The sequence below is a fragment of the Anser brachyrhynchus genome, assembly GCF_964034855.1.
Source record: "Anser brachyrhynchus genome assembly, chromosome: 15".
Taxonomy (NCBI): domain Eukaryota; kingdom Metazoa; phylum Chordata; class Aves; order Anseriformes; family Anatidae; genus Anser; species Anser brachyrhynchus.
The window spans coordinates 8,991,762-9,014,007 of NC_137733.1; the positions used below are offsets into that span (position 1 = coordinate 8,991,762).

At 44.8% G+C, this 22,246-nt stretch overlaps 2 protein-coding genes across 22 annotated transcripts in view; one reads left to right on the plus strand and one right to left on the minus strand.

Moving 5' to 3' along the window:
- Positions 1–8,618, plus strand: part of XYLT1 (xylosyltransferase 1) — a 192,880-nt gene extending 184,262 nt beyond the window's left edge. For all 3 annotated transcript variants that reach the window (XM_080557358.1, XM_080557361.1, XM_080557359.1), the window contains exon 11: positions 484–8,618. In XM_080557358.1, coding sequence (XP_080413484.1) covers positions 484–806 — 323 coding nt within the window. In that variant the 3' untranslated portion in view covers positions 807–8,618. The remainder of the gene's footprint in view (positions 1–483) is intronic.
- Positions 2,150–22,246, minus strand: part of LOC308178546 (uncharacterized protein) — a 169,912-nt gene continuing 149,815 nt past the window's right edge. For 8 of the 19 annotated variants that reach the window (XM_080557390.1, XM_080557379.1, XM_080557388.1 and 5 more), the window contains 10 exons: positions 21,178–21,365; positions 20,491–20,597; positions 19,625–19,811; positions 17,342–17,507; positions 15,515–15,973; positions 15,082–15,166; positions 13,080–13,296; positions 11,049–11,317; positions 9,421–9,584; positions 2,150–3,111 (listed from right to left, as the gene is read on the minus strand). In XM_080557390.1, coding sequence (XP_080413516.1) covers positions 19,755–19,811; positions 20,491–20,597; positions 21,178–21,365 — 352 coding nt within the window. In that variant the 3' untranslated portion in view covers positions 2,150–3,111; positions 9,421–9,584; positions 11,049–11,317; ... (3 more) ...; positions 17,342–17,507; positions 19,625–19,754. Of the gene's footprint in view, positions 3,112–9,420; positions 9,585–11,022; positions 11,318–13,079; positions 13,297–15,081; positions 15,167–15,514; positions 15,974–17,341; positions 17,508–19,624; positions 19,812–20,490; positions 20,598–21,177; positions 21,366–22,246 lie in introns of all 19 variants that reach the window. The other 11 variants (XR_013939809.1, XR_013939810.1, XR_013939811.1 and 8 more) reach the window with 4 other exon arrangements.

A 22,246-nucleotide genomic window follows, 5' to 3' on the forward strand; every position in this document is an offset into this window, starting at 1 on the left:
CACGGGTTTTGGAGGCAGACAGAGCTCATAAATGTTGTGACTTCTACAGCAGGGGAAGGGGAATCAGTTGAGAAGCAAAAATAGGCCAAGATCTCAGCTCTTTCTTCCAGACAAATCATTGATAGCACTTGAAGGTCTGTCTGCAGTTGGCAGCCTTCTCCCTCCAGGTCTCTTTGAACCATTCCCTCATTTCAAAGTGTGATCGCCCATGCGTATCTGCAGAGGTAACTTCAGCTGAGCAGGGCATAGCTCCCGGGCTTCCTCTGTGCTGAAAGAAGCAGGGCTAGCTTTTCCTGACTGAAAAATGAGTTTCTTGCAGGGAACTGCACATTGCTCAAGCTCCAGGTATGGACAGGAGCTTGTAGCGAGTGCCATGCTGGGAAGCCCACGAGGCTGGGCCTGCCTTTTTGTTGTGCCGAACCCTTAAATCCTAAAGATTTTCTTTAACACACTGATTTTTGGGCTTATTTCTGCTTTTTCCAGAGGAAGCCTTGAAGTATCACAGCGGGCCTCCAAAGAACGCGTACATGGAGCAGAGCTTCCAGGGCTTGAACCCTGTCTTGAACATCCCCATCAGCGCCGCCCGTGTGGACCAGGCCAAAAGGAACGCAGCGCTGGTGGGCGCCCGGCTGGAGGCCTGGGTGGACTCGCTGGTGGGCAGCGTCTGGTCGGCCGTGGACATCTGCAGCACCGGCCCCACCGCCTGCCCCGTCATGCAGGCCTGCACCCAGACAGCGTGGAGCTCCCTGAGCCCGGACCCCAAATCGGAGCTGGGCCCCGTCAAACCCGACGGGCGCTTGAGGTAGCAGCCGGTACGCCCTCCTGCGGCATAGGGTTTTAAAAGGGAATTTAACCTTGCTTCGTACGTGAATCTCACACCAGGTTTCACCTAAGGGAACATTATACTTTTTTTTGTTACATATCGCAATATAGTTCTTAAAAAAAAATAATAATTCCGACAAGGCCTTTGGCACTGCTCTCTCCATCAGCTCTGTCAGGAACGGCTTGGTTCGCCTCTGCTGTCCCGCTGGCCCCGGCCACGCAGGCCTTGAAGTAGTAGCAGCCATGGAGAGGGCAGTGAAGGAGCAGCTGCTGAAAGTGTTGTTTTTTAAAAATAAATTTGTCTGTACCTCTGCGGTTTCATAGGCTTTAATTATTTTGCTACCATGAATAAATCACAGCAAAATTCCCTTCTATTTATGCTTCCTGGGGAGGTTGGTTACTGCAGGCTATATCCCATATGGCCGCATTACTTTACAGAACATGAAATAATTATGGTACACCCTCATTATTTTTTTTTATATATAACACAAAGCAATTCTGGACTCAGCTAATGTCTGGTGTCATCCTAGTTAGGGAATGCAAGCTGAAGCAGAGACGTTCAGATTACATTCAGAGAATTTTCAGACTAATTTCATGCTAAACTCTAAATGGAACTGGTGTTTTGCAATATTAGTCTTTCATTTCTCATGCGGTCAGGTTCAGGGTCTGGGTAGTAGCAGTATTATTTTAAAAGCCCAAGAAGCATTTTGGATTTCAGCCCTTTGAAATCTGCAGGGTCTTTCTAAGCCCACCAGCACCTATGCACATTGCAGACTTCCTGAACAGCAAGTGTGTGTGTAAATTTGGGTAGGTTGGGCTGTGTCTGCTCACGCGTTTGCTGATGAGCTGAGTTGTTTTTTCTCAGGCAGCGGAGTTGCTCAGAACCAGTAAAATGGTGGCATTTGGCCTTTGTAGTTTAGAGTTGGCAATTATTTTTATCAGTGTAAACAAGATTGGGACCTGAATCTGCAGCAACACATTTCTTCCCTATAATTGAGTAGTGGCTAATAAGTTTTAACACTAATTTCCTGCCTTGATCTCAGCTCTGCCAGCTCTTCATGAAGAAGGGTATTTTTAGGCTTGTCAGGACACCTTGAAGGCTGTGCAGGACATCAGGGTTCCTGACCAAAGCTGGACATGAAAGAGCAACACCATGTTTCTTAGTGCTTTTGCTTTATTCTCTCAACAAACTCTGTTCTTGTCTATTTTCAGAGTTTCTAGCAGGCTGCGCCCTGTTTGAAATAGGCTTGTATTGCATCATTTTAAGCTGCATTTTCTACAGTAGGAAAAAAATGCATTTACATTCCAAAAACTTTTTTAAATGTAGGTTTTATGTGCAAATTCATCTCCAACTGATGCATTTTGCATTTGCATAAAACATGCACTTTGTTTCTGTTGCTGTGGTAATCTCTTGACCCAGAAAGGCTATTAGAAGCTATTGGGTTCACTAGGAAAAAAAATCCTGTTGATTTAATAAAGCCAGGTATCTGTTTACCCTTCTGTGGGTATGTCTAACTTTCATTCCTGCTGATGAGAGTTAAGCTTCCACATCAGGGGGGAAATAGACCCTTAAATCATTCTGTAATCGCATCACACAGAAAGGATGAATTCCCTTTTAAACAACACTTGCAAGATGATCGTGACACAGAGATCCCAGCGGCTTGTTCTCTCTCCGTAGTATTGGTTTAAAGCTACTTGCAGTTTGCTTTGGACTTGAAATTGCGGTGTCAGCTGTGCTGGCATTAAGGCAGAGCATTGAAATGTTTATCTGGCATGAAAATGGATGCATAGAAGGAACAATTTAGGTATTTATTATTTATGTTTTAGTCAATGACTAATTAGTAGGTGCTGCTTTTGCAGCTTGAAGATTATGTTATCTTACTAACTGAAGCTGCCTTTATTAAGAAAAGGCCTTCCTCCCCTCACACCTCCCTTTCTTTTTTTCTTCTTGATCTCGACAGTCATGAGAGCTGTAGTTTTAGGAAAGCTTGTAGCAGTGAGAGCTGGTTGAAATATTTCAGTCAAAATAATGTTCCTGCTTTTCAGCTGGCTCTGGAGGCCAGTGTGTTTAAAACCAGGGTTGCCAACAGGTTTATGTAATAGAAATACAGTGTCATTACTTACTCAGTAGGGTTTTTTTGTTGTTCTGTTTGTTTTGTTTTTTTAACAGTGCTGATTGTTAATCTAACATTCCTTCATGAAGTGCAGATTTTCTGGGGACTTCAATCCTCATTGTGAAATCCAGGGCTTTAGTCACATTGATGCGACGGCAACTGCACAGTTAAAGCCCTGCGGATCAAAAGGAGAACATCATATTTAGGGCACACAATAAAGTTCTTTAACAATCCTAGTCAATGATTGTTCTCAATGAGACTGCTGGGGTAGTGGCAAAATCTTCAGTCTGTCTTGCACATAGGCATATGTATAACGGTGCGCCCACACAACACATGCAGATAACTTGATTTTTAAATTTGATACCCTTTTATTCTTTAACAGGAATGTTTTAAGTGCTTTGTTGGTAAATTCTCATTATTAACTAGATGAAGCAGAAGGTGACAACAATCCAGTCTTTTGTGGCTAGAAGAAAATCTGCCACTTCTGCAACTTAAAATGTAAGGCACAAATTATTTTCTTTTAGTTCAAAAAAGGAAAAGAAATCAAATGGTTGCTGATGTGTCTATTTACACTATATGTTAGGTTTAAAATGTATAATTTTTTTTTAATACTACCTTGTTTTCTGAAAGACAAAAAGCATCTACACAAAAAAGTTTTGTAGCAAGCTGGTACTCGCAGCACTAGCTGTAGAACTGAAGAGGCTGGTCCTACAGCCCTTTCTCAGGCAAAATTTCCATGGAGCGCTGATTCTGAGTAAGGACTTCAGAGATAAGTCCAACATAAATAAAAGGGGTGACAGTATCCTGTGAATAACTACTACATGTGTTTGAAATCATCAGAGGATGAGCTGCCATGTTTGGAACATCTTCTGAGCTGAGTGTCAAGTTTTGGCCCTAAATGACAAATTCAGCTATAGCTGTTAGTATGCAGCCATAGACACATATGTCCTATAGGGACGCTGTGTCTGAGTTGCAAAGTGCTGTAATTGTGCAGTAAAACCCATGGAAAGTCAGGCTTTCCATCAGGAATCAGAGCTTGCTCCAAGCTGTGGCTGTGGCAGTGCTGCTAAGAACAACGCTCTGCTAAGTGGCTTTTCTGGTTCTGAAATGGCAGGCACTTGGAGCCTGTGATGAATATTATATATTGTTAGAAGAGAATAACTTCACAGATCTTACATTTGGTGAAAAGGAGAATTCAGAGCAGGGACCACAGTTCGTACAAAACAAGCAAGTTATGCATCTTCATTTGAATGTGCTAGTGTTATTTTCCAATCACACTGGCTAGTCCTTGCTGAATAGGACTCCAACTGAAAGCCAGCTTTGATCAGAATCCCTTTCTGTGGCAAAGGGGTCTACTTCCATATGCACGCATTTGTCCTCTGTGTATAATGCTTTGCTCATTTAAATTCTGTGCCCATTCTGTGCAATAGCCATGTCACACTTCTGTGATCAATCAGTATTACACAGAAAGGAAATGTGGCAAGATGTAGAACATCTACATACGTGATTTATAAATTACATCCAAAGTCAGTCTTAGTGATATGCAGACCTGTTTATATGGTAATGTTAAGCCTCGAGGCTAATAGAAATAGCTCAAATGACAGTATATTTTTAAGTGTGTCCAACTCTTTGGCGACATTTGGACACTGAGTAATCATATTTATATTTTCATTTTCTGATATTCAAATTTCTAGAATTAAAATTATGCCTTCATTTTTTGTGCTCTCAGCAAGCAGAGAATTTTAAGAATCCCTCCATGATGGCAAGTATTACACAAGGAAGTCCATCTGTGTCTCTGTTGCTAAGCCTTCATTATCGCTAAGCCTAGAGATGCAGGAATGTGCATTTGTGTGCTACAAATTGACTTTCCTAGGTATCAGCTTTAATGCACAATGCATGTACAGTTGTTTAACAGCAAATTAACAACGATCCTGCAGCACCTTCAGAAGGATCATCTGATGTGTATTCACCTTCTGTCCATCTGCAGAGCTAACTGCAATACTAATGAAGCCTCAGTCTCTCTTAGCTGCTATTACAGTGACCAGAGCAGTGAAGTCAGTGAATCAGAGCTGGAATTTCCTAAACCTGACTGAAGGGAGAGACACAGAATCATAGAATGGCTTGGGTTGGAAGGGACCTGAAAGATGATCTAATTCCAGCCCCCCTGCCATGGGCAGGGACACCTTCCACTAGATCAGCTTGTTCAAAGCCCCATCCAACCTGGCCTTGAACATTTCCAGGAATGGGGCATCCACAGCTTCTCTGGGCAGGATAAGGATAAAGAAGATGCTAAAACTTTGCGAAAGTTTCATATAAGCATATGGCAACAATACTTTGAACAAACTGGGCAACTCTTCTGCACAGCAAGACTGAGAAATGCTGATACCGTGAGATCTTAGTTTTGACTTCCCAGATAAAAATAAAACCAAATCCAGATTTTAATTGTGGCCAGACAATGAGGACCAACTTCTGTTGATTTCTGTAGTACTCATCACAGATGTCAGAGAACTGCCAGCTTGCTGCTGGCTATCACACCCTCCTCGTTGCTTTCCCAGATCCCAAGGCTTCAGGAGTCGGCCAAATTATACCTTGGCTGACTCCTTTGGGCAGGAAGTTTTGTATTCATGTGAGCCAAATCCCTTAGGCTTCTTCAAAACCCCAAGCAGTAAATTGGAAAAGTTTGCTTTTCAGAGCAGCCTTCAGCCAGCTCAGTACTAACATACATGAAGGTGGCTGTAAAAGTGACAGCGGTTATCTCTTCCTGACTCTTCAGGCACAGATATTTAATACGTCTAACAGTAGGTCTGGTTAGTTCAGCAGCAGAGAAAGACTGACCTGGTAGAAAGTGGTTAGCAGCATTTTCCGTTGTCCTTAGCTTCAGTCTGGTAGCGAGAAGGTAATGATTTATATGTGCTTTCTTTTCAACTATTCATGGCCTCCAAGCTAGTCTTAGGGATTTGTAGCACATCGCCTTAAACTCCTAGTCAATGACAACTGAAAATGTAACAGAGTTCTCCCAGACCAAACCCTCCAGCTTCTGCCAAGACAGCTCCAGGGCTGCCGTCCATGGGCCGGATACAAGCAGGTGTTGGGGGGACAGGACACTGCCTGTCCTGGGGGCCCAGGGGGGCTGCTGAGAACAGGAGGACCTGCCTGCAGAGCTCCCCGCAGAGGGCAGGTGCTGCTGCAGCCAGGCACAGAGGAGCCAAACAAATGTGAAAGAGGGTTAAGAGCAGCCAGGATGCTGTAGACAGTATCATAGAATCATAGAATATGTTGCATATGGATCCACAGTAAGTATGGGAAGGATTTTGTAGGGAAATGCCTTTTTTCCTGTAGGCTATTCAAGGGCAAGTGTTCAGATTTGTAACTGGCCTTTGAAAGACTTCACCACCACCAATGTAAAGAAAAGGAGAATCAGGCTGAGAGCATTTAAAATTGAGGCAACAAGGTCTCACAGCCCATGTCACCCAGGACAGCAGCAGCATTAGGCTTTTTGCAGTTGAGCGTGTTGTTGGCAGCAATTAACCCTCATGATGTGAGACTGCAGGTACCATGTTGATTTTGCTCCTTTATACTAACGACAGTGTATAGATCACTCTCTTCTCTTTGCTTCTGCCTTGGTTACCTTCTTTTGCTCATGGGTGCTATCACAGCTGCTACCTCACTGTGTCTGCAAACACGTTTACCTGATAACAACAAAAAAAGGTACCAGAAATCTCCTTGAACTGAATGTACAATCTATGCAAATTCTCTTTCTACTTTGTTAAAACCTAGAAGTATTACATGTAACCTTGCCAAATAAACAGCAAGATACTGTACAGGTGCCTCTGATAACAGAGTGACAATTCTAGGCGCGGTTCATTGCGCTGCATTTGTATATTGTAATGACTTTGCTTGTCTTTAGTTCTGTTGTAATTAACACCCTCGACTGAGATGATAGTAATCTCTTGCTAGGGGAGCACCTTCAGTTTGCTGGGAATATTCTGGAGGAGGATGTCTGTGGCATTGACTTTTATTTTCTAGGTTACGTCCAAACGAAGGCACAGACCTACTGGCCAAAATTGGGATGGTGTTCCAGATTTTCCTTGGTAAAGCCTGTTGGCTTTGAAGTGCTCAGTGTCTGTTCCCATTGTGGCATCCAGTGTGTTGCCCCTTAAAGAAAGCCTTACTTTCATCCTTTCTAAATGTGGCCTTAAAATATGTTAGAAAGTTAGGTGTTGTCTGTGTCTTGCTCACTTTTTCTGTTTGTTGTGGAAGGAATAAAAGGCACCTTGAGATTTCTATTACAGCTCAGTTGTGTTGCTGTCAGCTTACACTTCACAAATACAATAGAAATTGCTTACAAATGCAGTCTTTAAGGGAAGAAAATGACCTTCCCATTGGGCAAAAGGAAGGCTCAGACATTCATATAAACCTTAGGAAATCATGAGCTCTGTCTTTTGCAACTTACTGTAGATAAGGAAGGTGGATTTAATTACCTACAAAGTGCAAACTTAATAGCTTTTTATTTATCTTCAGACTGTAACAGGACAGACTGCTCTCAGATGCACAAGAATTTCTGGAGTAATTTCACTCATTTTGACATGAAATAGTAGCATGCCTTTCAGAGTCATACTGGTAACTGGGAGAAGCTGTACCCTCTTTAATGGTATGGTCTTAAAATCTGAAGACCATCGCCACTTGGGGCCAGATTTTGAGTGATGGTTGGGAATCTAACAGTACACATAGAAGACAGAGGAGTCTGGCTGTATCATCAAAGTCATAAATTCACTTCCAAACATCTGGCCTTTGGAGACAACCAAAGTCAGCAGAAACCAAGGCCTTCTGCTAAGGCTTGGATGTGTTGGTTTCTTTAATACTTTCTCTCCATGGAGAACTGTCATGTTTCAGTAGCACCAATATTCCCGGCAGGCTGCAGTGCTTTAGGACTCCCAAATCCTACCCTGTTCCCCGTTCTGATGCGTATACAACCCAAAGGCAACTGAGAAGGGTTTACATAGCAAAGAAGATTTGTGAAACAAAAAGTATTGATTCGAGTTAATGAAATGATTTTTCTGACTTTGTTATTTTGGTTTTGGTTGATTGGATTTTTGTATTGCCTAACATAATCCATAATAAGTTATTCCTATTCTGTCATTTTCAAAGACTGGTGGTAATATAGTTTTAAGAAATAACTATTTTGTTATAGATCATAATATGCATAAAACTGTACAGAAATATTTTGTAAGCTATTGAATAAGAAAAAAAACATGTATATACAGCAAAGTTTAAAAAAAATTGGAAATTCAAATGGAACACACTGAAAGATGTAGATATTTTGCTATTTATTTAACGGAGTATTTTATGAGATATTGAAATGTCTTAAATTGACCGGTAATCAAAGTTCAAAGTCAGAATGCTTTTCTTGTAGTAGAATGTGATTTTCAGCAATTATTGCACTACCCCTTTTTGCACCCTTTTGTCTTTCATTTAGCAGAAAACAATGTGCCTTAGCTGTATTCTTTGTCAATGGGAGTTTGTTTTTTTGTCCAATAAAGCATTTTTTTTTTGCAGAAAATGAAATGGATGTATTAAATACTGTATTATACCAAAAACACTGCAGTTGTACATAAATGCTTTCTGTCATACTGTGTTTTCAGATGCAGAATTTTAAAATAAAAAAAAAGCTGTCTTTAGGAATGGATGTGCACACTGTGTTATTTTTAAACCCACTAATGGAAGTCTTTATTTAAAAGAACTTCGCTATTTGATGCTCTTTAGGAGTAAAAATGGAACAAAGCATTACTGAGCTGTGATCCCAATGCTGATGCCAGTATGCTTCTCGGTAAGTCATTTCTCAGGCCTCGTTTCCCAGCCATAGTAATTATGAAGGGAACTTTCACAGGTGCCTTTTGGAAATCAATTTTTGTTGGCCAAGGTGATGGCTTGCACATGCCACAGGACTAATGTCACCGTCAGCAACAGCATCGGGAGGCAGGGGATGGACACCACAGAGCTCCCAGCACCGCTGACACCATGAGGTCCAGAGTCATGTGCAATCTTTTTAAGCCAAGTTCTCCTTGTTTTCAATCTCAAATGACTCTTATTGGGCCGGATTCTTCTGCCTTTCCCAAAGATGCCAAGGAATGGTAGGCAGAGGGGCAGAAAGGATTAACAAGGAGCCTGCCTTAGGTCCGTTTTCTAAAGGTCACCATCTGCAAGGCACATTGGAGCAGTTTGTTCCATGCATGCCCAAAGTGTTCATCATCCCAAAAGAGGAAGGATCTGGTGATGGACATAGGAATAGGCAGCTGGGTGCAGGAACAGGAACTAATGTTAGAGCTCCCTGGTTATAAGGACAGCAAAATAAATGCCCTTTGCCTCTACTGAGAGGATGAGCTCAGAAAGACCCATTTCTTGCCTAGTTACCCCAGGTGGGTTTAAGACCCAAACTAGCCATAGCCTAACATTCACCCAGATGAACACAAATTTATTTTCTTACCCACAGGCTCCACTCTGATCACAGATTTCTTAAGAGCTGCTTTCCATAGATGTGCTGAGGAAAACCAGTTAGATTTTCTTATAAGGGTGATGGGTCTCTTTAGCATGGTCCTCATGATGTGTTGCAAGTTTGTCTCCTAGTGCTGTTTTTTTGATGTGGGATGCCTGAAAAAAAAATAAAAAAAAATCCTTGATGACCTTCCAAAAGTCTCTGACACCATCATGAGTCTGCGTGACTTCTTCATGCACCCCCAAGCAGTGCTGCAGGTTCTCTTGGCAGCCAGAGCTGCTTTTGATCTTGTGTTTTCTTTTCACCTGCTGTTCAGGAATTCCACTTTTTTGGCACTTAGATGCAATGAAAGAGGTCTGTTTAAACAGGAGGGAACACAGTGCTAATATTTTAGTCTTCGTACAAAGAAAAGATTTTTCTGCAGAGGGGAAAAAGAAAAGAAAAAAAAAAAAACGGCTCTCAGCACTGAAGCCTGGTTTTATTTATAGATGGGTTAAGTATGCTGCTTTTTTTTTTTCTAGCTCATTCCTCATCCAGCTGCTAATGTTCTTGGCATATTAAAAAAATGAAAAGCTCAACCTTTGTTTTAATTGTCTCCAAATGTGTCACTGGCCTGAATTTAAAAAAAAAAAAAAAAAAAAAAAAACTACCAGGTGCTCAAGTGTTTTGCTGTCTTTGTGGACTTCAGCTAGGATCTGAACGCTCTTTGTGGTTACGCACAAAAATCCCAGAAAGCATCATGGAAAGGGCTGTCACAACGTCATGCTAACAGGGACATGTGGCATGAAAGACTACGTCTCTGTCTCGTTGAGATAGTGTCATCACATTTTTTGCATCTGCCATGCCTAATCTTTCTTGATCATAATTAATATTTATATAGAGTAGAGTATGCTTAATTCACAATAATGACTCAAAATGTACTGCAGAGCAGTTTGTCAGTAGGAAAGCACAGTAAACCACATGCAACAGCGATTGCCTTGACAATAGGGCTTTCGTTTCAGCGCCAGGATTTTTGACTTTTCTTCATCCATTACAAAAGAAAACGTAGCCTGTTTTCTAAAAAAGAGCGAACAGTGATCTGAGGCTTCATAAACACAAGCTGCTGCACTTCTTTGCAGTCTATAAATGATTAAAAAGTGGGAGATTCATGAGTTTCTACTATATTTAAAAAACAGACACAGATGAAATTGTTAATTACTTTATGAAGGCTGAGCTTGGTCGCTGTGGTGCCAAATCAGCCTTTGGGCATGGCTTATGCCTTCACCTGGCAGCCTGGGGTTGTTCTGGGCAGCCCGCAATCAAAGTGGTTTCATGCCAGGTTCCCAGTGTCATGCTCACAGTCTCAGGCTTATTTATTAGTAGCATTAACATGATCCAGAAACGTGTTGGTTTTTTAAATTCTTTTTTCAATGTATTGCTTGGTCTCTGGAGCACGGTTACAAGGGTTTAACACAAAGTACCTCCCCTGCAGCAATGTGTTAACTTGGTTGACTGAGAAGGCACGGCTGGTGGGGTCCACACTGTCTCTTGGGTTACACACCTCTCCCACCCACACCAGGAAGCAGCTTTGCACCTCCCAGCCACCACTTGTACCTTCAGTAATACCACAAGGAGAACACCTAGGTTGTCTTCAGTCCCTTAGGGGTCTGGATGGTGCGACCTTGCGTCTTCGCCTCCCAGCGCTATGTGAGCCTCTTGCAGGGCCTGCTTTATTTCCCCTGCCATCGAGTTCTCCTCCAGCTGGTAGCACGGCCGTGATGGAGCAGCCCCTTCCCCAGGCATTTCGGTATCGCACAATGCAGAGCCTTCAGGCAGGAGCAGTATTTCATTCACGTATAAATGAGTTAAAATAATTTACTCCTCTTCGTCTGCCTCTGTAATTTTTTTCCTAAATAGAACGTGCATAATAATAAAAGAGATTTCACTAGAAACATAAAGTACATTTTAATGCGATCTCATTTATGAAAGTCTATCACTGGGTACATATGGCCAGGAAATGAAAGTATTCGTGTAACAGATTAATAGCCAAGATCAAATATTTCACTTTCTAATAAAACCCGCCTATATGTGCTTTTAATTCCTCACTAAATTTAAATTTAAAAGGGCTTTTTTTTTGTGCATTGAAAGCAAGCCCCTGCCTGCCATGCCATCCCTGGTTTCCCATTACTGCTCACTGATGGCTTGCTTTCATCAGCAGACAATGACTCCATCCCTAGCCCTCAGAAGAAGAAATAACTCTTTGTCTCCAGGAAAAGTAAAAAAGAGACGGGAAGGTGCAGGAAGGGAAGGCGCAGGAAGGCACCGGGACCTCTCCCATCACAGCAGCGCGATGCAGCCGCGCCTGGCCCTGGCTTTGCAGCTGCGTCCTCCATGCACGTGTAGGAGTTTGCTGCCAGCCAAGGCACCTCCAATCTCCTGATCTTCTGCAGTACAACTTCGTAAAGAAATCATGCTCTGAAATGCCCTTCCATAAGACAACCTGTTTAAAAGAATGTTTTTTTTTTTTTAACCCCCCCCGCACCCCCCCACATTCCCTTTTTGAAGCTTTTTATTCTGATTTAGTCCTTTTCTCTGCAGAGCCCACACATCCATAGGCACTGCCCCCTCCGGCCCTCTCTCAGGGTGCCAGCACTCGGCTGCTCCCTGAATCTGAGCTGCATCACAGTCCTGTCCTCTTACGTGGAGAAGTGCCGAATTAATTTGCTCAATCATTTAATTAATTAGCATAAATTACACTAGTTTCAATACGAGAAGTCAGGAAATAGTAGCACAAATGTAATACTCTCTATTTAATTAAGCATGCCGTAGAATGTGTGTGTGCATCAAAAGGAACTTAGTGCTGTGCAGCCAGTGAATGAAACGACACTGATTTGTACCAGCTGCCTCTCGATTCAGCCTCAAAAGCAAAAAGGCTTTTTTCCCCCCCTTTCCTTTTTTATTTTTTTTTTTTTAATTTTTTTTTCCTTTTTTCCCCTGCTTTCAACTGGCCTCGAAGATGTTATAAAACAAACCAAGACATCCCAGCAGGAGCCTAGCACAGCAGCAACGCCATGGTTTTATTTTTAGTCCCACTCTCCGGCTGGCGCACCGCGGCTTGTGCACGACGTGCGTCACGCAGGGCTGGAGGAACGTGACGGTGGCACTGCCGGAATTGAGCCCAGAATCCCCGACCCCTCCATCCTCCTGCTGGTTACAGGCAGATCGTGAGGCTGCCTGCACCAGGATGGGGCAGCAGGACACATGCTCCTGAGCTCCCAGAGGGTGTTTTCTCCAGGAGAAACCCTTAGAACACCGATGTTTGGAGTGCTGCCTGCCTCGCTCTGCTCCATGTCTGTGCATCTGACCCCTGGGCATGGAAAATGAAAAGTGATGGTCTGTTGGACACACGTAGCAGCGAGTTTACCCTTAAAACGGGGGCAGCTGCAGAGCTCAGCCAGGAGCCAGCCTCACTGCCAGGAGCCTTGCAGCGCCCACGGCCCTTCCCTGCGCACCACCACTGCATGGGGCTGCTTAATTATAACAAACAGGACGGGCTGAGAAAGTGAGGCAGCGATTTATTCTGCAGCTCTTCCATTTTGGTACCTGAGCATCCCAGTGCACAGATGTGAAATGCGGCACTGCAAGCCTGATGTGGGCTGTAAGTAACTAACCTCAAAACACAAGCAGTTCACATCAGAGGAACACTTGGAGGACTTGCGAATTTCTTTTTCTCTGTTCCACTCCAGGTAAAAGCTGTGACTAACGGCGACACTGCAGCTCCCACACAAGCAGGCTGCTCTCTGTCTGTTTGCCTGATGTTTCAGCAAGACTGCAGCCCGCCCTCTTCTTCCTTTGCTCACTCTAATTTAGGACTTTTGGTGTTTTGAGCTGAATCAACAACAAAAATACTGTTTATTTAAAATATAGTGAAATAAGCCCCAAAACTGTTGTGAAAAGAGAAAATGAACCTGTCCCTTTTCCATATATATTACATTGCAGTGTAGTTTGTATCCCCTGCCAATAAGAACTGCACATTTGCTGGCACAGCTCTGCAGAAACCTGAGCACTGTCAGCAGCTATTCCATGGAAAACCACAATTATTAAAAAAAAAAGCAGCACCCTGTGCTCTGCTGGCCCTTTTGTTCCATTTCTGACTGATTTTAATATTAATTTATGAGCAGCAGCCCTCTTTGCAGGTGGTTTTCTCCCCACAATTAGCCGTGTACATTACACTACCACCAGTTACAGCATGTTACATCGCAGGGTGACTCCTGCCGAAGCCCCGACCTGAGCACCACAGCTTGGCCCTGCAGCACCCCCTGCCTCTGGCCCACCTCCAGAACTAGTCCTTCACACCCACATAGGTTTTAAAAACTCTTTTTTTGGCTGATTGATACAACCCCACTAAAACTTTGGGTTCTAAAAACTTTGGGAAGGGAAGGTTTTAAAACTAGGGAAGGGAAGGGAAGGGAAGGGAAGGGAAGGGAAGGGAAGGGAAGGGAAGGGAAGGGAAGGGAAGGGAAGGGAAGGGAAGGGAAGGGAAGGGAAGGGAAGGGAAGGGAAGGGAAGGGAAGGGAAGGGAAGGGAAGGGAAGGGAAGGGAAGGGAAGGGAAGGCTTCAGCATTAAGGCTTGATGGTTGTCTCAGTAGAAATGACTTTACAGAGCATCAGCTAATCCATGGAAAAATGTAATCTCACGACTCTGCCATGCATTACCAGCTGCTCTTGGCCTGTTCCGTGATCTTTTCCCCCTAATCAGAGGGGGGGAACTCTGTTTTCTAATTGAGAGAGTACTCTGCTGAGTAAAGGCAGGTTTTTCGATTCATACCTTGCCTTTCATAAAATGACTGCCTGAAGGAAGACCAAATGCCAGTAAAAATGAAGTGTAACATGTTGCATCTCCCTGTTTCTTCAGAGGTAACAAAATGCTCTTTACTATAAAAGCCATTTTCATTAGCTGAGCTTTCATCTAATATTAATGGCGCACCCTGGGGAATTGTGAGTGTGGCTGAATGAGAAGCACCAAGCTCAGACGTTCGTACACGTGCGGAGCCCTCCTGATGTCACCCCACGTGGCTACCAAGTCTTCTCGTGAGGGGCCAACGCTCTAAGGCCCAGGCACTGAGCACTGAAACGCGTCTCACCTGTCGCTTAAATAGGTGCCTGGCTTTTTTTTTATAGGCAGTTCCCTCTAATTTGGATCTGAACTTTAAGATTTAGATGAGGGGACACAGGTGAAAGGTTTTGCAGTCCCAACCAATTGTAGGTCACCGTCTGGAGCCTCCAGCTGCTCACTGATTTCCAGCAATGTTCAGTGCTGCGTTTATATGCCGACAAATGTGCAATTTAACAAACATCTTGCAAACGCAAGCTCATGTAGCGGTTCCTTCATGCACAACATGTACTACAGCACTGCATCCCTGCAGGCACCAGCGCTCATTTAGCTGGGTATAAATGAGACATTACAAAACTGACATTACTTATGAAGCCGCTGAAAGGTGACGTGCGGGTTTACACACGGCCGTTTCACCGGGTTTGTCCTTTCCTCTTCCTGGTCTTGCACTTCGAGCCCCATTCCTCTGCTAACACCCCAGGAGCTTTCTCAAGGCCCTTAATTTAAGGGCTCGGGGGTGCCAAGCCCACAGCCCTCCTTGCCACCAGCCTGTGGCTGACCTGCAGCTTGCAGAGCGCCGGCAGTTCATCCTTTCTCATTTGTTCCAAGAGCTGCAACAGCCCTGCTGCCTCTCCTGGCTGCAGCCTGTTAGACAAATATTGAAGATCCAATTAGGTTGCCCAAGCACCCAGTGTATTTTATGTTTTTTTCCCCCCACAATGGCTGTTAGCACAGTGCAGCCAGCAGCTGCCCTCCCACAGCTCCTTTCGTGGGCTTTTTGTATGGACAGGAGGCTCCCCTGCTGTCCCCTGATATCTGCATGGTGTGTTGGGTCCGACAGGAGACTCTGGCATAAAAACACACCTAATAAGATATAAACGACTGCTTTGCCAAGGAATTCTTATAGTCAACTGATCAGCTCCTCAGGAGATTGCAGTCATGCTATCCCAGTTTGCTATCCCAGTTTGCAGTTTCAGTCCCAAAAGTGCTTACATGAAGACACCGGTGGCTCCCAGGCACTGCACGACAGGGGAGGGAAACCCGCTGCTCTGCGGCAGGCTCCTGCTCGGCCGTGCCTCCTCCAGAGGGGTCACTGAGAAGAGAGATGTTTGTGCCTGCCACAGGCTCAGGAGAGGCCTTAGTCCTGTACCAGAAGAAGAAAGGGGCAGCTCATTTCTGCCTGAACACCACCCGCAGCTCCTGTTGGTGAGCGCCACACGCACCAGGCTGGGACGCAGCGAGCTGCCTCTTGCCCACGTTGGCACAGTGGTGGTGACGGTGGGCACCAGCAAGCAGCTCTGGTCCCATTGAGAAAGCGTGGCTGTGGTGCCAAGGAGAAATCAACGATTTGTAACCCTCAGCATCGGACCAGGCCGGGCTGTCATCACCTCCATAGGTCGGCGGTGCTGCGTCTCCTGGGCTCTGCACAGTGTGAAGCAGAGGTCCTGGAGCCTACACAAACATCACGGCAGGCAGAGAAATAATGTATTTCATGTCAGAGAAAAAATGGGCTCCTTTTCCAGGCTCATTCCCCGCCTTCTGCATCACTCCCCGCCTGTTTTCATAAGGCACAGGGGCTATTTTTGAAAGCCGATGTGGTTTTATTAGTGACGAGGCCATAAACAAACACCCTGAACTCGCTGGTTCCCTGTGGGAAGAGCTTTGGTTCAGAACCTCTCCATTTATGGGCAGAGTCAAAAGTAAGTTCCCAAAGAGAAATGACATCTTTTACATTTTTTTTTTCCAGTAGCCACAGGGTTGGTTCCTGCTGGGGTGAGAGAATACAAGAGATCCAGAAGAGATGCCTCCTTGGAGCCCTGCTCTGTCCCAGGGCTCAGCCTCTTCCACGCACACACCAGGACTCCTGTACACAGCATAAATCTGGCTTTTCCAAGCCCTGCATGGTCCCAAAAGCAGCCAACCCCCCCCCCTAAGGTCAGCAGTGTCTATAGGGCTAACAAAAAAGCTTTTGAGGGCTGCACAGAGCAGGAAAAATTGATTTTTTTTCATGAGTTGCTGGATGTGGTTATTTTTGTCCCCAAAATCAAACCTCAGGAGAGAACTTCTGCTGCCACGCCTAATGACCGCCACTAGTGACTGCCACTGCCATGCCAGTCACCCCTGCCCACAGCAGAGCCTCTGTAGGCCGATGTGTTTGTAGAAAAACAGCACTGAATCCATATATACGTAACGTTCTTCTTATTACAAAAATATTTTTGTCTGGAGGGAGAGGCACAAAAAGGAGTCCAATTTATTTTAATTCTTTCACTTTTGAATAAAAGGCATGGAAGAGACTCCGAAGAAATACCAACAATTTCCATTCCTCGGTGAATCCTAAAGCTTCCCTGTCCAGAGGAGCAGGACTTGGCTTGGAGCCACTTTGTAAGTAGTTAACCAACATTTAAAGGTTTGTTTGAAAAAAATAAAGCCCCCAAAACCCCAACAACTTCCATGGCTCAGTTTCCTCAAGCACTACTTAACTGCACGCTCTTTAGCAACCACACCTGACTTTCACATGCATTATGTGAAACCACAAAGAGCTGTGGCCTCTCCAGGCTGCACTTCGGTGGGGGGAAATAATACATAACACTTTCTTCCTGTAAGCTATTATCACGAAGCAAATGCATCTGCTTTCCCCACGACAAGGAGCAACGGTGCTCACAGTTGCATTTAGTCCTGCTTTGCCCAGCACAGACAGATGTTGGGCAAAGCAAGACTAGATGGACAGATGGACAGATGGACAAAGGGACAGCTGGACAAAGGGCTTGCCAGCTAAGCCGCCCTCGAATCTGGGGTAATGTTTGTGTGTTTCTGCTGTACCTGCTATTATCGTTGTTTGGCTCCAGCACCTCTTTGCTCATTAGCCTTGGGACTACAACGGGAACGTCTTCCTTTTGCTATTCCCTTCAGATAAAACAGGCGAGACGGAGGCTTTTAGCCTTGCTGCTGGCTTTCAAAGTAAACTGTTTGGAATGTCGTTTAATTTCTGTTTCAAGGAAGGATAAAAGACAAAGAAAAAAAAAGTTTTAATCGTCATATGAAAAAAATTAAAGTTTTTTTGATGCCAAATGGGAATTGTTGACTTTTTCTTTTTTCCTCTCCTTTTCTTTTGGGACCAGCTTAACCCACAGAAATGTCCTGTTCCTCCACTAAACCACTGAACTGAGAGATCAGTCACCTGTCAGGGTCCAGGTATAAATACAGCTGGAAACTCAACCCTCACTGCACACAGCTCTGTAACACTGAACGTCTCCCAGCGAGTTTCACAGGTGTTCTTTATTTTCCCAAATACTCCCTACTTATGACCAAAAAGCTAACCCCTCCACTTCCTTAAACAACACTAGCTGTAACGCCTTAGAGCTTTTGTTTTATTCTAGGTAATTAAAAAGAAAAAGAGAAAAAAAAATAACCAGAAGCACAAATTCCCACCTACAGGCATCCTTCCTAGATTCCAGTGGGCAGCAATATCTCAGCAGCTTATGGCCTGATTTGCTGCTGCTGGATGGTTCCTACCTCCTTGTGACGGGGAACGTATATATCCTTTACAGTGCAATAATACCCATCTGATAAAGCAATAAATAATGGGAGATTTAACAGTATGTGGCTTTTCTGTGTGCCCTGCAGGTTTATGCTTTGGTGCTAATATTTATGCCCTTGATTTATTGCCTTGATTTTCTGCCATCGTGAGGAACTCCCGCTGCAGGAGGGTGAATCTCCCATCCCAACCCCCCGTGCAGCTGCTGTCCGAGCAGACTCCCTTGCAGGGATGCAGCGCGGAGCAGCAACGCGACACGAATACACCTTGATAACTACAACTGTATGCAAAACCCACCGCCAGCTCAGCGCCAGGAGGGAGCAAGATTAGTTGTACCGAACAAGGGATTCAAGCAGAGAAAGAGCGGTAAATGATGTCTTTTATGGAGAGTGAAAGGTTTAGCTAGCAATTCCCAGCGGTGTATCAGTTAGCAGGCTGGACTGATCTCCAGGATGGGGAATGTCCCTAGAGAAAGAAAGGGGGAAGCTAGGAGCAGCATTGCCATTACATGGGCAGCAATTGCTTCTGCCACATGTGCACTGAGGGCTGATACGGAGTCAACCAACGACTGCTGCAGTGCACTAGGTAAGGCATAACCTGTATGGTCAGGCACCGAGCCTGAGCATACAATGTGCTTCATGGCTGCATGAAGGAGATGGACTTTGCTGTAAGGGTTTGACCAGCTAAATAAGCACAGTCATACATAAGGATGGCCGGAGAGAAGAAGAGAGCAGAAGTCATGAACTAAATGTACACAGATTGAAGTCAGGAGCCTTGGGCAAGCAGCTGTGGGCTGCTCTGCTGCCTCTTCTATTGGACATAAGGACCCCAAGAGCTATAGCCTCTCTTCCATGTCTGAACCTCCCTGCCAGGAGGTTTGCTCCATATGTATACCTTCCTTTGTCCCCATAAGGTACATATATCTACGTATATAGTGTGGGCAGTGTGGAATAAAGCCCTAGGCCAGAACAGGGAGCAAAGCAGCTTGCTGTGTGCCTGCCTTGGAGGAATGGGACCCCTAAAAGGCACATGAGAAGTTCATTACCATATGCAAGAGCAAATCCAAATGCTTGCAGGCAATATTATTAAAAGCAGACCATGGAACCTCACAAAAAAGCAAACACTAACCTGCTCCATGTGCTGCACAAATACAAACAGGCTTGCAAAGAAAGCCACCCCAACCTCAGAGCATGCAATCACTTCCTAAACTCTGCACAGATAAAGCCAAGTTTCCAGCACAAGGGCAACCTAACGCAGCTCCGGCTCCAACAAAATCATTTGACTCTTTCCATCGGCTATTTCCATAGAGAGGAAATTGTCTCGGCCTTCTTGAGCCCAGGAGCTGCACTGATGGCCACGTGAGAGCTGAGTTTTAGCAAACAGGTGCTTGAAACGCGGGGCTCTGCAGCTACACACAGATGACTAATATCCACCAGGCGCCTGTGCATGCCAATGGCAGCTTTCCTGCTGAGCTACATACCCAATTAGGACCCATAATTGCACATAGATATTATCTAGGTTGCTGATGTCTTTGACCAGCTAAACGTCTCAGTACAAACGCGCATAACTCAGCCTGTGAGCAGCTCCACTGAGGCCCAGGTCGGTGTGTTTAAGGCCATCAGGATTTGTGCAGCTTGCTGCAAGCAACCCGGGGAAGAGAAGGGTTTATCTGTCAGTTCAGCATGAGCTAGAGGTGAGTTATTGTGTACATATACCAGCATACAACACAAGTGTCTCCTTTCCAGTGCAGAGAACCTAAAAAGACAGATGCAGAGAAAAAAGAAGAATTCACAAAACATTTCCATCAGAGGATACTGCAAAGCAAAGCCCCGCAAGACCCCTCCCAGCCCCAGACTGTTACACAAAAGGCATCACCAATATATATTTCTGTATTTAGCAAGTTAGCAATACTTTTTTTGAGCAAATGGTGCCTGCAGAACACCAGCTCCCATGTGTGCATCCCTGGAAATTGTGCCACAAACTGTGTATCGTGCTGACCTAGGAGCCGAGAGGTTGCATCCTCGGAGTACCTGAGTTACCTTAGTGTCAGCAAGGGGGTTCAGAGTATACATGAACCTGATGTAACATGCACAGAAAGAGCACCAGGAAAAGGGATAATGTTTTGTTTTTTCCCTCCTGATTCCATGTCTGGAGCAGGTGTAGCTCAAACTTTAATCTCAGGCAACTTCACTGAGGGTGCAAAGGCAGCTGGCAAGCCCCAGTACCGCTCCCAAGCCACGGAGAGCTGTACCCACAGCACCCTGCTCAGCTGGCAAGGCACCCAAGGGACAGCACAGCCTGTCTGTCCTCCAGCCGCCTGCACCCTGCGGGGACACAGGCCACTCTTTGAGCCAAAATATTTGGCAAAGCACAGTAAGCAGCACGGCAGGCCAGGACATGGCTCAGGCCACGAAGACAGGAACATATCACGTACCTTTTGCCTCCTAAATCCAGACATTGAGCAGAGTCGGCTGAGTACAGACACTGGCTTTGCACGCTCGTACCCAGCTAACAGGTGTTTGCTTTTCACTCCCAACACACCTGTGGAAATATTGTCCATCAGTTATCAAGGATTTTCATATTACTATCACTGGTGACAATTTTCTGTGCAATACACAGTGGAAAAGACACACTGATGCCCTCAAAGCATGCTTTCCTCTGTCCTGTGGATAGCTTCTTTTGTTAACAATTTTCTTGATATAACTGGGACAGCAAATTATTTTGAAATTGTTCTCAAAGATATATAGATATTCCATTTTTTTGGCTGACAGCTTTAATTATTCAGCCCTGCTGTAGCACCAGACGAAATATAATCATAGGAACAGGCTTCCAACACCACAAATAATAGCCAGTTGTGGGGATGGCATGTTAAAATCAACAGTGAAAAACAGCTTATACTCTCTGACCTCTACCCAGCGAAATCCTACTGTTGCTATAGCTGCTCTTCTGGACAGAGCGGTATTTCTGTTAGCAGAGTCACTTGTGAGAGAAAAGGACAACATTGCCTTTCCCTGAATCGCTCCTGTGGTTCCCAGTCATTGTCTTATCAGCGGACTGATCACTCATTTACAACACACACCTATTAAAAAAGGTAAACATTTCTGTGCCGCACTTGACGTACATTTCCCATGTGCTCCTGTGGAGAGGCCGTGGTTCACGCACAAGATCTGTGCTTCTGAAACTTCTCTCCTTAAAGCCATCCTTCCAATGATTAGTGCTTTCCAACTCATATTAGGGCCTTTCAGTTCAGGCTGAAGGGATAGCTCACAAGAGGCACCCCAGAGCACCTGGTCTGATATGCAAAACCACCTAGATGATGATGAAAATCCGATTAAAGCTTCCTGGGGCACAGCTCCTTACACTGTGTTGTACTTTTTCCTGCAAGCATCACCATAAAGACATGAATTACAGCTGCACTACACAGTATTTGAGCAGTCTGGCAACCCCCTGAACTGTTTTTTGAAGGCTCCTCTGTTGGTGCCCGACCACGGAGGCTGTTCTTTCCCCACACACTGAGCCCCGGGACAGTGGCTTTCTCCAGAGCAAGCATTGCTCCACCAGCCCAGCAGACACTGATGGTGACCCCTGAACACGTAGACAAGCTGAGTTTTGTAGTGGTGTCTCAGGCCCTCCAGCTCTGCCTCCACCCCACCTGAAACCACAAATCACATCTGTACTTGCAGGGACATTTTACCACCAAACATAAAACTGACATTTCTTTTTTATCATTTATGGGAGCTTAAGAAAAATAAAACTTCTACTTTCTTGCTTTTGGGATGAAGCTTTTCAAGCCATCTAAGCCTTTCTGATGGGTTTATTACTTAAAACATGTGTTGGGAGGCAGAAAATCCTGCCCAGAGCCTTTGGGCACTGCACCCAGGATGACTGAAACCCTCCGAAATGACCCCAAAGTTCAGAAGTGAGCCATGGTGAGGAAGTACATCAAAGCCCAAATATGAGTGGAAAATGTCACTAAGTGCTTCTAAAACCTTGCTGAAATGGGGTACAAGAGACACTGTGAAAGGACTTTTGTCTGGGTATAATCAGTGAGGTCGAAGAGCACCAGGCTGGTTGGAAGGAGAAGGGCATCAACATGACTGACAGCAATGTGGGGCTTTATGGCATCCGAGCCACTCCCCACCTTGTGCACAAATACTCCTTTAAGTGATTTTCAGTAAGGGAGCAGCTAA